The sequence below is a fragment of the Manacus candei genome, unplaced genomic scaffold, assembly GCF_025592945.1.
Source record: "Manacus candei isolate 608988 ecotype Guabito, Panama unplaced genomic scaffold, ASM2559294v1 h1tg000037l, whole genome shotgun sequence".
In the NCBI taxonomy this organism is placed as follows: Eukaryota; Metazoa; Chordata; class Aves; order Passeriformes; family Pipridae; genus Manacus; species Manacus candei.
Window position 1 is genome coordinate 3,067,837 of NW_026138085.1, and position 15,110 is coordinate 3,082,946.

General features: G+C 58.3%; 1 protein-coding gene across 3 annotated transcripts in view; it reads right to left on the minus strand.

The window, feature by feature from the left end:
• Positions 1 to 3,435: 3,435 nt before the first annotated feature.
• The window catches only part of CXXC5 (CXXC finger protein 5), a 36,672-nt gene continuing 24,997 nt past the window's right edge, over positions 3,436 to 15,110 (minus strand). For all 3 annotated transcript variants that reach the window (XM_051793744.1, XM_051793746.1, XM_051793745.1), the window contains exons 2-3: positions 9,218 to 10,293; positions 3,436 to 4,508 (exon numbers count right to left, since the gene is read on the minus strand). In XM_051793744.1, coding sequence (XP_051649704.1) covers positions 4,464 to 4,508; positions 9,218 to 10,003 — 831 coding nt within the window. In that variant the 5' untranslated portion in view covers positions 10,004 to 10,293 and the 3' untranslated portion in view covers positions 3,436 to 4,463. The remainder of the gene's footprint in view (positions 4,509 to 9,217; positions 10,294 to 15,110) is intronic.

Genomic DNA, 15,110 nt, shown 5'->3' on the forward strand with positions numbered 1-15,110 from the left:
AGATCTCAGTGTGATGTTAGGTCAGGAATTCTAGAAGCCTCAGAGGTGATGTGGATGTCAAGCCTTCACGGATAAAGTATCTCCCATGGTTCCTTTTCCCCAAGAAAAGCCCTTTTCAGGCTTTGGTACAGAGACAATGACAAGCACAGCATCCCAGAGACCTGGTGGGACACTGCTCCCCTGTCTCACACCTCGGCATGGGCACTTTTGGGGGGAAGAAGCCAACACTCGTTCCCAGTGGAGAATCTGCAAAGAGATGAGGGATCCTTAGCCTGAATTTGCAAACTGCAACTTTTCAGAAGAACTTTAACCAAGGCTGGAAACTGGCCCGGAAAGCTCCCATGATGTGTGTGACACAGGGAAGGTCGCCTGGCCAGCTGTGGGGAGCAGAACTTGGAAGGTTTATTTAGATTAATATTCCCAACTGAGTTGTCCCAGCAGCCCCAGGCCTTGGAGACATTCAGACAACCTGAGCCAAGCCAGGTGTGCAGTAGGGAGCATCCTTCTTGGCTGGCCATGCCTGGGGACCGCTGGCAGACCTCTGTGGGTCCTGTTCGGCTGCTGTGGGGCTGCCACAACCCGCAACCAAGCTGGTGTCAGCTTAGCCCAGGGAGCACTCACTGATGGCCCAGCTGTGCAGGAGATGCTGGATGGTTCTGACAACTCCTGTGGGTCTGGCTTGTCCCCACAGCCCACTGGGATGTGCAGTGTCCCTACCAAGGAAGCCTGAGCAGATCCCACCATCCCAACCCGCTCTTGGGGTGAACAGGCGTGCGCTGGGTCCCCTCTCAGCAACCGGCATTCGACGCTCATGGACATTCCCATCCCACCAGCAAGGTGCTCACAGCCTCCCTCGCCCAGCCCTCGGCCCCTGGCAGCCCCAGCAGCCCCCGAGCCCCGGCAGTGGGATCAGGCAGCCGGGAGGTCACGCCTGGCCGGCGGCGCTCGCGGCGAGCCCGCCATCCGGCTCAGCTGAAGCACATTTTGTTCGGCGCTTCCTGCATCCTGCCCCATCCCCACGCCGGGGGGGCGGGTCAGCCCGGGGTCAGGCTGCTAATTGCAGCCCGGGGGACGGCGGGGGCGAGGTGGCTGCCAGCCCATGGCATCAGGCTGAGACCCAGCGCGGGGGACTCGGGGTGGGTGACACCCCACAGCCGAGCCCGGCACCCCACAAAGTGCTGGGGTGCCCCCATGCCAGAACGGGGTGTGTTTCTGGCACCAGCGTGGACGTTCCAGCTCCTGCTGCAGCTCACCCCAAAATCCATCCTCGCCAAGCCAGGCCTCCCCACGTGGAAACCACCACTGGACCAGCCCCACACCAGAGTCCGGCCTCACCTGGTGTCGCTCACTGGCACCTTCCCACGCCACCAAGGCCAAGCGGGGATTGGGACATGGCTGTGCCCTCTGTGACAGCACACCCGAGGGCCACAGGCAGGTTTGGTTGCCCTTCTGCTAACTCTGTTTAATGAGGATGTTAATTAAGAGCGACTCGAGGCCAGCCCTTGTGATAGCGCCCAGGGTTGTCCCTCAGTGCCGTGCCGAGCTCGTTATCATCGTCCCAGGCACCCTGTGTCACCTGGCTGCCAGCAGGCACCCTGGGGACAGCAGCCCTGGGTGGGGAAAGCCGGGCACAGGGGCTGTGCCTGGCAGTGGTTGAGCATGGAGGAGAGGATGGGTTCACCCTCGGGGGATGCCTGAGGTCCTGCCTGGACAGGAGCTCGTTAGGCAGGGCTCCAGGCCATCCAGCACAAGGCCATCCACCTACACACACACCTGGGAGGCAAAGGGGTGCAGCCCAGCACAGGGGTGAGCTGGAAGTGGGCTGGAGGGCACCCAGCACCTCATCTCCCAACCCAGGGTTTGAATCCCACCCTGTCTCCACCTCCTTCCTTTCTCCCAAACCTGTTTTCCCACGTAGGAAAGCCCCTGCTCTCTTTGTCCCCTGCTAATGTCCATGTCCTCCCTGCCAGCACCACATGCCTGCTATGGCTGCCCTCCCCTGCCAGCGCTCATCTCCCCTCCTAATACCCATGGTCCCTGCCATCCACTTCCCCGTGCCAATGACAGCCCCAGGCACAGCCCTGTTGGGGGTGACACAGCCAGGCTAGGGTGACATTCCCAGCAGTCCCCAGCCCCAGTTGTGGGTAGGATGAAGCAGCACCCCCCATGCAGCTCTCCAGGGGATTGGGGCTGGGGGGGGCTCTGCGTGCTGCTCCCCAGGACACTCTCCCAGCATGGGGTAGGGGGCTGGCTCCTCCCGGGTGCCAGGGCTGTGCCTTCACACAGCCCCAACCCTCAGCCACAGTCGTAAAAGGAACAGCCAGACTCCTTTTTCTCATAACACCCCCCACCACATTCCTGCTAAGTGATTTCGGCTGTTGCCCGAGCAGCACGAACTGGGAACCAGCTCACAGCAGCCCCTTGCCAGTGCCACCCCGGTCGGAGCCGAGCTGGGAATGCCACTGCTGGGGCACAGGCAGGCTCAGTCTGTCCCCGCAGGCCTGGAGCTTTGTCCCTCCCCATGCTGGCCCAGCAACATTGCTGTCACCACGTGCTCCAGTCGTTCCCACAGGCACCCCTGGGCTCAGGCACTGGTGTGACCGGGGTGCCTGAGTCTGGGCTCCAAACCATCTGGGTGGAATGCTGCTGGAGGGGGCTTTTGGGGCAGTTTTCCCCAAGAACTTTCTGCTCCATCCCGGCAGGTCTCTGCCAGGCAGGGACAGAGTTTATGCACCGCTGTCACCCCCCTCTGCCGAGTGCACATCTGGCCAACAGATGCCGGTCCAAATGCTGGCTGGAGCTGGGGACAAAGGCTCTTGCTACCTCCTCCCGGCAAGGCAGAGCTGGGTCCAGCCGGATCTACCTCCTGCCAGGCTGGGATGACCCTGGAGAACCTCCTGGGGGTTGGACAGAGGCACCCAGCCCACCTGCACAGCACCCAAAGCACCAACAGTGAGCATGATGGATTGTCCGTGGTCGAGCCCGTCTGGTTGTCCCAGACAGTTCCTGCTGACCCAGTGCCAGCACAGGGCCAAGTCTGGAAAGCCACCCAGAGCCCACTCACCTTTGGCAGCTCATTTTAGACTTGTCCCAACCAAACGAGCCTCGCCGAGGTTCTCTGTGACCCACTAATAACATTATTTCACCAAAACCAATGGCACTGGCGCCGCTGGGTAAAACTCTGGGCAGGTCAAGCTGGGAAATATCCCCCGGAGGAGCCAGGTTGGCTTAGCTCAGCCACTGCTGGGATTAACTGTGGGGATTTAGCAGCCGGGGCGACTCCAGCTCGGCTCATCACACCGTCCCATCCCACCGCGCTCCGGCAGGACCACGGCACATGGGCAGGTGGGGGCACAGGGACCTCGGCCAGCATGGCTACTGGGGGGGCCCGGAGGGCTGGACAGAGGGGTGGGAGAGAAATAACCAAGCTGGAAATCATGACACAAAACATGCATTCATTTTATTCACAAAAACAGCCTGGATCGCTAAAACATTACAAACAGCATTTCAATTTAATGATGGAGAGAGAGCTGGAGAGACGGGGGGTGAACAGAAGAGAAATATCACTTTGCGTAACTGCTTCAGCACAGGTCCTGCAATATTCTGGTTTATTTTGATTTGAACTTCCGTAAGTTTACAAAAATTACTTCTAGGAGTAAACCGTTGCAATTAGGAGGATTTTCTGTACGCAGCATTTCTGGTTCTATATTAATAAACTAACAATGACTTTTTTTTTTTGACTTTTTTTTACTCTTTTTTTTTTTCCTTTTTTTTTTTTTTTGGAATTCCGCCGGTTGTGTAGCAATTGTTTTCTTCAACCTTTTATACCAACCCTCTTGTGGGTTAAACTTTCCAGAGGTGAATGGCGAGGAGAAGGGATACTACATCGCTTTAAACATATTCTCATTTATAAACATGAAGTTGAGGCATTCTAGAAACTATCCACTCTATTGTATGATGGGAAAGAATCAAATAAAAAGTATAAATGAGGGTGCAATTAAACAACTGTGCTAAATTACAGTAGTGCTTATTAGTAACTAGATTTTAAAAGGTTACTGTAAATTTACATTCCCTACACAAGTACTGCATCTTTCACACATAAACAACATCAACACCAAAACACAGAAAGAAACTGATTGTCCATACTCTGTCTATTAAGTCTTGGTACTTTACAGATCCATTGTTTTTTTCTTTTAATTATTTTTTTTTTGTTTTTTATTTGAAAAGCAGTTAAATGTCTGACTAGGACTCGAAGATGTTAAAACGAACGCAAAAAAAAAAAAAAAGAAAAAAAAGAAGAAAAAAAAAATTATAAAAACAGGAATGAGATTTGCGAGAAAATATTTTTGGTTCTAAAGAGACACAGGTGCATCCATTCATTTCAGCCAAAAATCCCTTGCCTGAGACAACACAAGCAAGCAGTGACATTGCACTTGGATGACAGAGCTTTGGGATTCCCGTTCCTACTGGAACCATCTGAACGCGGCTCCTGTAGGAAGCATCACCTTCTGGAAAGGAAGAGAGACAGGGAGGGGGGACAGAAGAAGAAGGGACAAGGCGTTAGGTCGGGTCCGGCAGGGCTGGGCACCCACCCCTCACCCCAGCCCAGCACCCCGGCCAGCTGCCTCGGGACAGATTCACCCCGGGCTCAGCACCTCCCAGTGCAGCCGTGTATCCCAAGATTTCCAACCCAGGATGCCAGCTGGAGGGAATCTTGGGGTCCCCCGACTGCCAGCCTCCCACTCTGGCAGGGCACAGGCACAGCAGCTCGGCCAATGTTCCCACATTCCCGTGTCCCTGGGACAGTGGTACAGCCCCCAACTTCCCCTCCCGTGAGCACAATGGTCAGGCCATGGGGGGTTGGCACAACAGCCCCCTTGGTGCCAGCCCCCACTGTCCCTGCTATGGATGGACAGACAGACACCCACAGGACGGGACCCAAACCAACAGATGGGTTTAGGAGTGCATTTAGGTGCAAACTGAGGCAGGGATTGAGCTGGACAGGCTTGGGGACACCAGGCAGGGAGCTGCTCGGGACACAGGGAACATCATCCCTGGCCCCAATGAACAACCCTGATTCCAACACAGCAACCCTGGGCACCAGCAGGGAACTCTCAGCACCTCAAAGGGAAGAGGGATGAGTCCCACCAGGCTCAACTTCACACCCAACAACATGCCCAACAACGGATGAGACCTCTTTGAAGCCACCTCCAGGCAATGCCCCAACAGCACTGTGGTCCTCTGGAAGGAGAACCAGGGATGCTTCCCAGCTGGATGGGGTGGAAAACCTGCACAATGTTCATGGGAACACGGGTGGAGTATGCAAGGACCACAACATCTCTCAGTGCCAACAGCCTCCAAGCAAGGCCAAGCCGTGCTAGACAGACACACAGTCCCCTCAGAGGGCCCTGCATTCAGCTCCTGCATCTCCAAACAAGCAAGGGACACCAATGGGAAGAGGCCACAGGCCGTGGTGATGGGCTCAGGACAGCACACTGGGCTGCCATGGGGTGGGGAGGACACAGCCCCAGCTCCTGGTGTTGAGCCCATATGCAGGCCTAGAACACCTCATGTAGCATCCCAAGAGTCAAACCCATGCCACATTCTGGTCTCAAACCCCACACAGGAGTCAGACTGATCTCACTGGGTCCTCCTCTTGGATCAAGACACCCACCAAGCCTCAATGAGTAACGAGGGCAGCGTCCCTGGGGGACCCTGACGTGCTCACTTCCATGGGCACCACAACCCACACACGGGGCTTGGGCAAGGGGAGGGAGGCGAAGGGCTGGAATGGGCAAGAGCTGGTGGTGCCACCAGGCTGCTGACAGATCACTCCTGCTCCTGCTCCCGGCCCCTGTCAGGTCCTCTGGGCAAACTGAGCCGGGGCAGCCACAAGTTGCAGGCATCACCCCTTCTCCAAAAGTCTCTGTGACACAAAATCAGGCATCTGGGGAAGGTCCAAGTGCCTCTGCCTGGCAATGCACAGGGCTGTGGCACAGCATGGTGGACTATCCAGCAAAGGCCACCAGCCCAGATCCATCATCCCAGGAGAGAGGAACAAGGGGTGAGGGGGCTCCTTATGGGTCTGAAAGGAGATGTCTGATAAACACCTCTGCTCCTTCATTATTAAAGGAAGCTGGACAACCAACTCTAATGTGGATGCCCAGGATTGATCCCCCTCATCATCACAATCACAGACTCACAGAATGGTTTAGGTTAGAGGAGACCTTGAAGATCATCTCATTCCACTCCCTGCCATGGGCAGGGACACCTTCCACAAGACCAGGTTGTTCCAAGCCCTGTCCAACCTGGCCCTGAACACTTCCAGGGATGGGGCAGCCACAGCTTCTCTGGGCAACCTGTGCCAGGGCCTCACCACCCTCAGCACATTTCTACCTAAATCTAAACCTAAATCTACCTTTAGTCCAACCTAAATCTACCTTCTTTCAGTTTAAAACCCTCACCCCTTGCCCTCTGGGGTGAGGGTCTCTCTGTGAGGCCGACGTGAGGGTGGCAATGACCCTCACCGGCGCTATCTGGGGCCTCAAGGCACTTCATCAGAGTTTCTCTGGATAGAGAACAGTTCTGTTGAGTCAAATCCCAACTATTCATGGCCTTTGTGTGACCTACAGCTCTGCAGACAAGCTCAGGGTGACCTGGCCAGCAGTCCCCACGGCATTAGCTGGGGTTGCTGGGGCTGGAAGAGCCCAGAGGAGCCTGGTCAGTGCAGGGACGTGCTGCTGCCTGCTCCGAGCACCCAACCTGCCTCACTGGTCTCAGAGCCCCAGGCAGCCACCACCAGAGTGGGACACCAGCAGTAACTGGTTATTCAGGCCCTGTAGATGTGCAGATAAAGCTTAATGGTGGCTGAGGGATTTAGCTCGTTTTTTTATGCCGCCATAAAGGTTTAATTCTATTTTTTTTTTTACTGCTTGATTTTAGATCAATGTTTAATCACAGCTGCGGCCCCTGTCCGGGCTCTCTGAGGACGTTCCTCTGGATGCACAGGGCTGGCAGGACAGAGCCACTGTCCTTCTCCCAGGCAATGGCACCACTCCTGACAGAGGGGGATGATGCTTCACAAAGGCCTGTGAATGTTTCAGCTCCATATAAAGGGCCACTGAGTGGCCCCTTCTGTCCCAGTATCAAGTACAACGGTGTGATGGCACCCCACCAGGACCAGCAGTCCATCCTGGCCTTCTCCAGACTGGTCTCCACCACGAGGCAGGTGCTGGTGGTTGCCCTGCACTGGCCCAACACAACATATGACCAAGGCTGGTTGACATAGGGTTAGGTTTAACAACCCAGCCATTGACCCAGGTGACCCTGGGACATAAGCTGGGGTCACGGTGTCCCTGACCCAGCCACAGTCTTGCTCAACTCTATCAAGGTCAACACACGGTGCAAGTGGATATTGTGAGAGAGGGGAGGATCTGTCCTGAAAAAGGGTTGGTGATGCCCTGGTGTGACCCACACCTACCCAGGCTTCCACCCCCACCAGCACAACATCTCTCTTCAGCCTCAACACATCAAATGTTGCGCCCAGGAGGGACGGGGACTCATCTCTGGTGAGGCCCAACTCCACCACATGAAGAGCCCTATTTCAGTGGGCCCAGTTTCTCAGCCAGTCGTGAGATGGAGAAGCCAGTCACAGGGGTGACTGTTTCACGGGCTCCTGGTGCTATTTATCACCCCTGGACCCAGCACAGCACTGGGAGAAGGGAGCGTCTCCTCCGGCTGCTGCGAGCTCCGAGTCTATTGACCCGCTTTAGGACTCTTTGGAAGAAATGAACTTTTTTTTTTTCCCTTTCTCCCTTTTTCCAGATCACTGACTCAGCAAATTAGAACAAGAATATAATTTAGCAATACAGCGGTTTTTGAAAGACACAGTCCCCCTCTCCTCATCCCCACCGCCCAAATGGATTTTTTTTCCCCTTCAGTATTCATTCAGAGCTGATGCTAATTGAAAAACATAGAACGTGGCTAAGGGAGCGGCGGGTTTTGGTTGTGTTGGGACCACCAGAGGATGGGCAATGCCCTCACGCCAGGATGCACGATCCAGCTCTGATGTCCAGGTGACTTTTGAGCCTCTGCCAGCTCTGGGGATGCGCTCACCAGAAGGACAAAGCACAGCTGATGGTGGGATCAGCTCACAGAAGAACCAAACCTGGCTTAAGCACAACACGTTGGGGACCCTGCAGACAGGCCCAGAGCACCCATGGGTGTGCAGCACCATGGGACATCCCTGCATGGGCACCCAGCCCTCACCCACACCACACCACATCACCAGCAGCTGCCCATGGCCCCAGGTTGAATTTCAGACTCACACAATAACTGGGCTTTCCCTGCAGTCCCCACATGAATGTCACACGTGGATTTGGCAAGGTGACACCCCAACCCAACAGCTCCTCCAAATCCAAGGGCAACATTCACACTGGGTCATGGTGGGTGGTGACAATCCAAGCACCATCCCAGCACCTCACCCCAGGGCACCTGGGCATCCCCAGCAGGAGCAGGGGTGCTCCCAGCTCTGCTGGGTGCCAAAGCAGGTGCACTGCCAGAGGGGACTGCAGCACTGCTACCACTGGTAAATCCAGCTGGTGCCTTATGGCCTCATCCTGACCACCCCAAATGGCTGCTGGCCCATGGATGGGACACCTGGCACAGCCACACCACAGGGGATGCTGCCCAGTGCACACTGTAGCAGTTTACCCCCAAAACCAGGGACCACTGTGCTCCTGCTCAGAGCAGGGTGAGCTGAGGGGCTGGGCTCTGGTTGCACCCCAGCCACAGGTTTCACCATCACCAGTTACTCTGAGCTTTGCCCCAAAAAGTCACCCCCTGCCTCCCCACCCCCTGGGGTTAGACACTGCTCCCCAGCTCAGGGAGCTGCCATCTGCTCAGGACAAGGGATACCACCACCAAAACCCCAGCAGAGCCCCCATTCCTGCAAAGGGGAGGGTGGAGCTCAGCATGCCCAGGTGCCCCAGGAAGAGACCCCAGCCCTCCTCCCCACACCAATCAATCCCAGTATGCAAGGGGGGACGGGGTCTGGGGGCACTGGGCAGAGCACAAATCTCACTGCGAGAGCTGTTAATGGAAAAGGGAAAAATAAAAAAAAAGTAAGAAGTACCAGGTGTTTTATTATCTAGGGCAAGATCCGAACCCAGGAGCGCAGCCCGAGGAGGGGTTAGGGTGCCTGAGAGGGGCCGGTTACCTCCAGTGCTGCAGAAGGCTTCTTTTTGAGTTCTTCACATTTTCGGAATTTGCAAATCTGGTGGCCAGTTTTGCGATTCCTACAACTGCTGCACTGCTCGCAGTTTATCCGTCTTCGGCAGGGCGGGCACATGCCGCATCTTTTCCGTTTCTTTTTCCCCGAATTGATGGCAGATGCCAACTCATTCTGCATGGGATACTCTGCCAAGCCAGCCATATGGAGCGCGCTCTCTGCCAGAAACACGCCGGCAGGGGTCATAATGAAAAGGCCTGGGTTGATGGGAAAAGCCCCCAGGTAAGGAAAATCAGAGGGGCCGTTCATTGTCTCTGCAGCTGAGACTGCCTCCATGTCAGAGATACCAGTCCCGTGCTCGCCTGCTAGAGGAAGATGCTCCTGTACCACTCTTTTGAGCATTTCTGTCGACTGAGCAAACTGTTGGAGGGCGGTCTGTCCTTCTGAGGAGAGCTCCGACATCCGGTCTAATTTGCTCAGCATACTAGAGATGTTTTTGTGCTTTGAGGTAGAATGACTTTTATCCACAATCGCATCGTTGCCATTAGCTAAGGGGTTGCCTTTCTCTGAATGTTCGCTTACCGAGCTGCTGCTACCAAAGGTGGAATAGTGGGAGAGTGGACGGGACTTCTTAAGACTTTTGTTCAAAGGTTCACTTATTATTCCACTTTTGTTCCTCCTCTCGGAGTTGACGGGGGGTTGAGAGTCATCCTGGTTATTTTTTTCCGTCTCTGGCTTGTTCCCAGTGTCTTGGTGGGAGCCCGAATTTGACATGGTGCTCGGAGCACAACAGCAAAACCAACCCCAAAATTCAAAAAAAAAAAAAAAAAAAAAAAAAAAAAAGGACGAAAAAACCCGAAAAAAACACCCCCACAAACCCCACCCCCAATGCCACAGCAAAAGACCCCCAAAGCACTTCTGGCAGCACCAGCCCGCTGGGCACCGGGGACGCTCAGACGGGAACGCGCATCAACGGGGCGTCTCCTCCCGCGCCGGCTGCGGAGGACTCAGGGCACTCTCAGTGCACAGACATACTCTGCGGCTCTGGGACACACCACGCGGCTCTGGAAGGAGAAAAGAAAAGAGAGTTAGCGCTGGCAAGAGCCAACGGGCTTTTCAAAGCGGCTCTTCCTCCCCCTGCCATGAAAGTCTCAGCGCCGCGAACAAAGGAACTCCAGGGAACGGACCTCGGTGGAGATCCGTTCCGCTGCTCTCTAAAAGGGTCGCCATCCAGACAGAAGTGGGGGGTCACAGGGGAAGTCCTGGCCTTGGTAGCAATGGCACCGCGATGCTTAAAGATTCTCTGTGCCTGGCTCTCCTCCCCCAGGGACGGCAGCCCCAGGGAAGTCACGGGGCTCATCTCCTGCTCCGCTCCAGCGGCATGCGGCCCCACAACGGATGGGACCACAGGCGCCGGCGGGATGCTCCTGAGCTGGGAGCTGGAGCTCATGAAAGGGGTGCCTGGTTCCCACCCTGCAGCCGCCAGTGTCCCCACAACCGGGTGCCACGGAGGCAGCATCCTGGCTCCCATGGCCTCCAGTGATGCTGCTCACCCAGCTCAGGCTGGGCTGCACCCCTCACCCTCCTCCTGCTCCTCGTCCTCCTTCTCCTCCTGGATCATGTCCCTGGGCCAGCACTGGGCTCGGGAAGGAAGCCACATGGAAAGCGACAGAGTCCACCTCCAAGCCCCACAGGGATCCACAGCCCCCTCCTCCAAACCCCACCACCAAGAGCTGCAGTGTCCACCTCCAAATTCCACTGGGCAGCCATGGTGTCCATCTCCACATTCCATGGGCAGCCAGGGTGTCCAGCTCCAAACCCCACCAAGAGCTCCAGTGTCCACCTCCAAACCCCATGGGCAGCAATGGTGTCCACCTCCCAACTCCCCCAAGAGCTGCAATATCCACCTCCAAACCCCATGGGCACTCATAGTGTCCGCCTCCAAACCCCACCAAGATGCTGCAGCTCCAAACCAAACAGGGAACTGCAGCATCCACCTTCAACCCCATAGGGAGCCACAGCATCCACCTCCAAGCCCCATGAAAAGCCACAGCATCCACCTCCAAGCCCCAGTGCTGACCTCCTGCCATGCCCCGGTGTGCCCAGCCCACATGCCCGGCCCCTCCGGAGGCGCCCCGGGCTCTGCGGTGACAGGCAAAGCCTTCCCGGAACGGACGCTATGCCACTGTCCCCGGGGCAACTCCCGGGCAGCTGGGCCCAGAGTGGCTGCAAACACTTGTTGTTGTGAAATTCCTCCTCCTCCTCCCTCCCGAGCACACACGCACGCACAGGCACCGCCAAGTAATCAGGCTTTAGAGGAGAAAAGCTGCAGGGCTTAGTGGAGCAGGAACCCGCGTCCCCACCCCGGCGGCAGCTGGGGGAGGGCGGCACTGGGAGGAGGCCCCTCCGCTACCCCGTCCCTCCATCCTGGCTATCCCGGCAGCCTCCTCTCTGGAGTCCAGGCAGGGATGTGGCCATGTGTGGAGGGCTCTGCTGCGACCCTCGCTCCTGCGCGGGGGTGATGCAGGAGAGCGGGGAGGATCCTTGTGCCCCCCACACCCCACTCCTGCCCATCCATCACCCTTCGGGTCCCCATCTCCAGTACAACCCCAGGAACCCCGTGACAGCCCAGGACCTTTTCCCACGGACCCAGCTCGTTAAAACGCCGATGGGGGCAAGGTCCCTGCGCCAACCACCGCGGTACCGGCTGCGGAAGCAGCCCTGGTGTCTCACTCCGGTGCCAGAGCCGGCTCGCCCACGGAGAAACCCCCCCGCCCTGGCGCTGAAAACCGCTTGCTTCAGCTGCTGCGGGATTTAAGATGCAGCGCGGATCGATGCAGGGCTTGGGCTCCAGCCGGGAGCTCGCCAGGCCACGTGGGGAGGGAGGGCTGCGGCGGCAGGACGGGCTGCCCTTCCCCAGCCCCACGCCAGGCAGGGGGATGCTGGGTGGCAGCGAGATGGGGTGCGCCCCAAAGGGGTGAAGGGGGCTTGGAGCGTGGGCGGGCTCCTGCCGTGCAGCTGAATCACCCGTCCCCTGTGCCAGGGAGGTGGGGGACCCGCCCCTGGAGACCTTAGGACGGGTCACACCTCAGTGCCAAAAGCAAGGGGCGCTGGGGCCGGAGCGGGGAGCGCAGCAGGAAAAGCACCGGACGGGAGGATGTGAGATAAAGCGCCCGGGGGTGTTATCTCACGCCTGCCCGCGGCCGCCTTTCCTGCGGCCCTGCGCCTCTTCCGCCCGGCTCCGCGCCCAGCTGGGAGCCAAGCGCCCGGCAGGATCGGCCCCGGATTTGCCACCCTGCCTGCTCGCCCTGTGGCTGCCGGGGGGCTGCGGGGGGTCTCCAGCCACAACCAGGAGCACGCTTTGCATCACCCTGGCAAAGAGCCGAGTTGTGCCGACGTAGGGCTCGATGCCACACCGAGGCGTCCCCAGAGCCCCACGGGGTGGGGTCCAGGTGCCAAAGGTGGGGAGGACACCAGCTGAAGCCACGGCATGGTCACCGTCTCCACCAGCTCCCATCTTCCTCTGGAGCCAGCCAGACCAGCCAGCCTTCCCACCCCGCCGCACGGATCGGGTGCCAGCAGCTCTGAGCCCCTCACTCACAGCCCCCCCAGCCGGGGCGATGGATGCAGAGCCTGGCGCAGGGCTCCCCTGAGCACCCACGGCTGCAGTGGGTGGCACTGTGGGACAAAGGGACCCCAGCCCACCTGGTGCAGCCCCCCCGGAGACAGCGGGCACAGAGCGCCGTGGCCCCGCTCAGCCCCAGAGGCGCGAGGCAGTGCCCGCTGTTGGCACGGGGCGCTGCACCGAGCCGTGCCGAGCTGTGCCAGCGGCACCACTGCACAATCCCGCCATTGTCCCGGCCGCCGCTTTGCCTGCGCCAGCTCCCACCATCTGCAACCACCCGGCGTTGCCCTCCGGCCCCCGGGGCCACCGCGGCGGCAGGCGCCGGACAGCGCGGCTGTGCCAGCTGGGATGGGGCTGTCCCCGCACTGTCCCCTACAGGGACCCCCGGACCCGCGTGCCGGGGGGTGCCCGCCTAGTTTGCGCAAAAGGGGGGTCCCCCCCGACTCTGACACCGCGGGACCACCCAGCACAGCAGACATCTCTGCTCCTCGCCAGCCGCTGCCCGGCCCCGTCGTTAATTGCAGCGGGGGGAGGAATTAATGATCTTAATCCCTTCTTTATGATTGACCCGAGTAAAGAGAGCGAGGTCCCCCCCCCCCTTCCCGTTCCTGCCCCTTTTCCGGCCCCCATCCCAGGGGAAGGCGCCGGGCACGTCATCTGGGTCCCTGTCAGAAGGTGCTTAGTCCCGGCCGCGGCATTAGAGGGGCACGTGATGGGCTCCCTCGCCCGGGTCTTTGCACGGGGCAGCTTAGCAGCCTGGAGGGACGCCAGGGTTCAAGGGGACACCACCAAGGTCAGGAGGCCCCAACCCACACCCAGGGGGTTCCCAGCCCTTCGCAGGACACTGCTCCTCCCCTGCAACGAACCACCCTGCCAGATCCAGGCTGAGCCCACAGGGTCTGAAAGCCAGGTGTCCCGGTGTGAGGGACAGCACCCATGGCACGGGTTGCCCAGAGAAGGCTGTGGCTGCCCCATCCCTGGGAGTGTCAAAGGCCAGGCTGGATGGGGCTTGAAACAACCTGGTCTAGTGGAAGGTGTCCCTGCCCATGGCAGGGGGTTGGAACAAGATGGTCTTTAAGGCCCCTTCAAACCCAAACCATTCCATGACTCCAAGGGTCACCCCAAAGACCTGCCTTTCACCAGCTTGGGATGCTCAGATGGGGCAGGGCAGCCATGCTCTCCCATGGTCCTGGGGGGAAAAAATGGGACTCTCCTCTCCCTGGATCTTCCCCCAGCGCTCAGCACCACACCAGCCTGCATCCCCCTTCCTCTGCCCTGGGGCTCCCCTGCACACTGCACACAGGGGACTGTGCTGCAATAGTCCTAACAACTCCAAAACAAATAAAGGTTGCAAAAGGATCATCTCTGGTGGTCCAGCACCCGGAGAAACCCCTGCCAGCCAATGGACTGAGAGTCCCCCCAGTTGCAGGCACCATTCACTGTCAGTGGGGAGCAGGAGAGAAGCTTCGCTTCTCCTAAAAAAATTACAAGCTGCAAATTCCAGCCGGCTCCCCAGCGTTTTTGCTGCATGGCTGGAAAGCCATCAGCTCCCGCCGACCTAAAAAGTCTCATCTTCAAGAGAGAACTTCTGCTTTCCTTTAATTTTGAATAAATCACGCTCCTCCCGGAAAAAACGCCGGTTGGTCAGCCGTGCACAGACACGGCGTAAAGGGAGAAGAAAGCAGCAAAAGCTGAAGCCGAGCTGCTCCCGGGCTCCGGAAACAAAGGGGGAAAATCAAAATTCGCCTTTTTTCTAATCCCTGGGCGCTGGGTGGGCACCGGGGGAGGTGGCTTTGTCTGCCCTCAGCAGACAGAGGACGAGGACGGAAGGGACCCCGGCGTCTTTTCAGCCTGGAGAAAGGCTGTAATTGTCCCCTCCGCCGGGTTTTTGTCCCCACTTCCTCCTCCTCGCCATGCAGCCGCCAGCCCAGCATGGCCCCCACCTCTCTCCACCACCACCATCGCTCCCTGGTGATGGAGGGATGGACAGATGGATGGACAGACTCAGCCATGCCATGGACAGACTGAAGTAGGGTGCCCACCACCAGCATGTGTCCCTCTCCAAAGCATCCCAAGGGAAGGTCTAGGGAGGCTGCAGCGGGAGGTTCCTTCCCCTCGCAGCGCTGGAGGTGGTTCCTCTGCTCCTCAGCCACCCTGGTCAACACCTGACAGGTGTTGTTGGGATGGCCAGGAGCACGGGACCATGGTGGGAGCAATGCATGGGGAGACAAGACACCCTGGAGGCATCATGGTGTC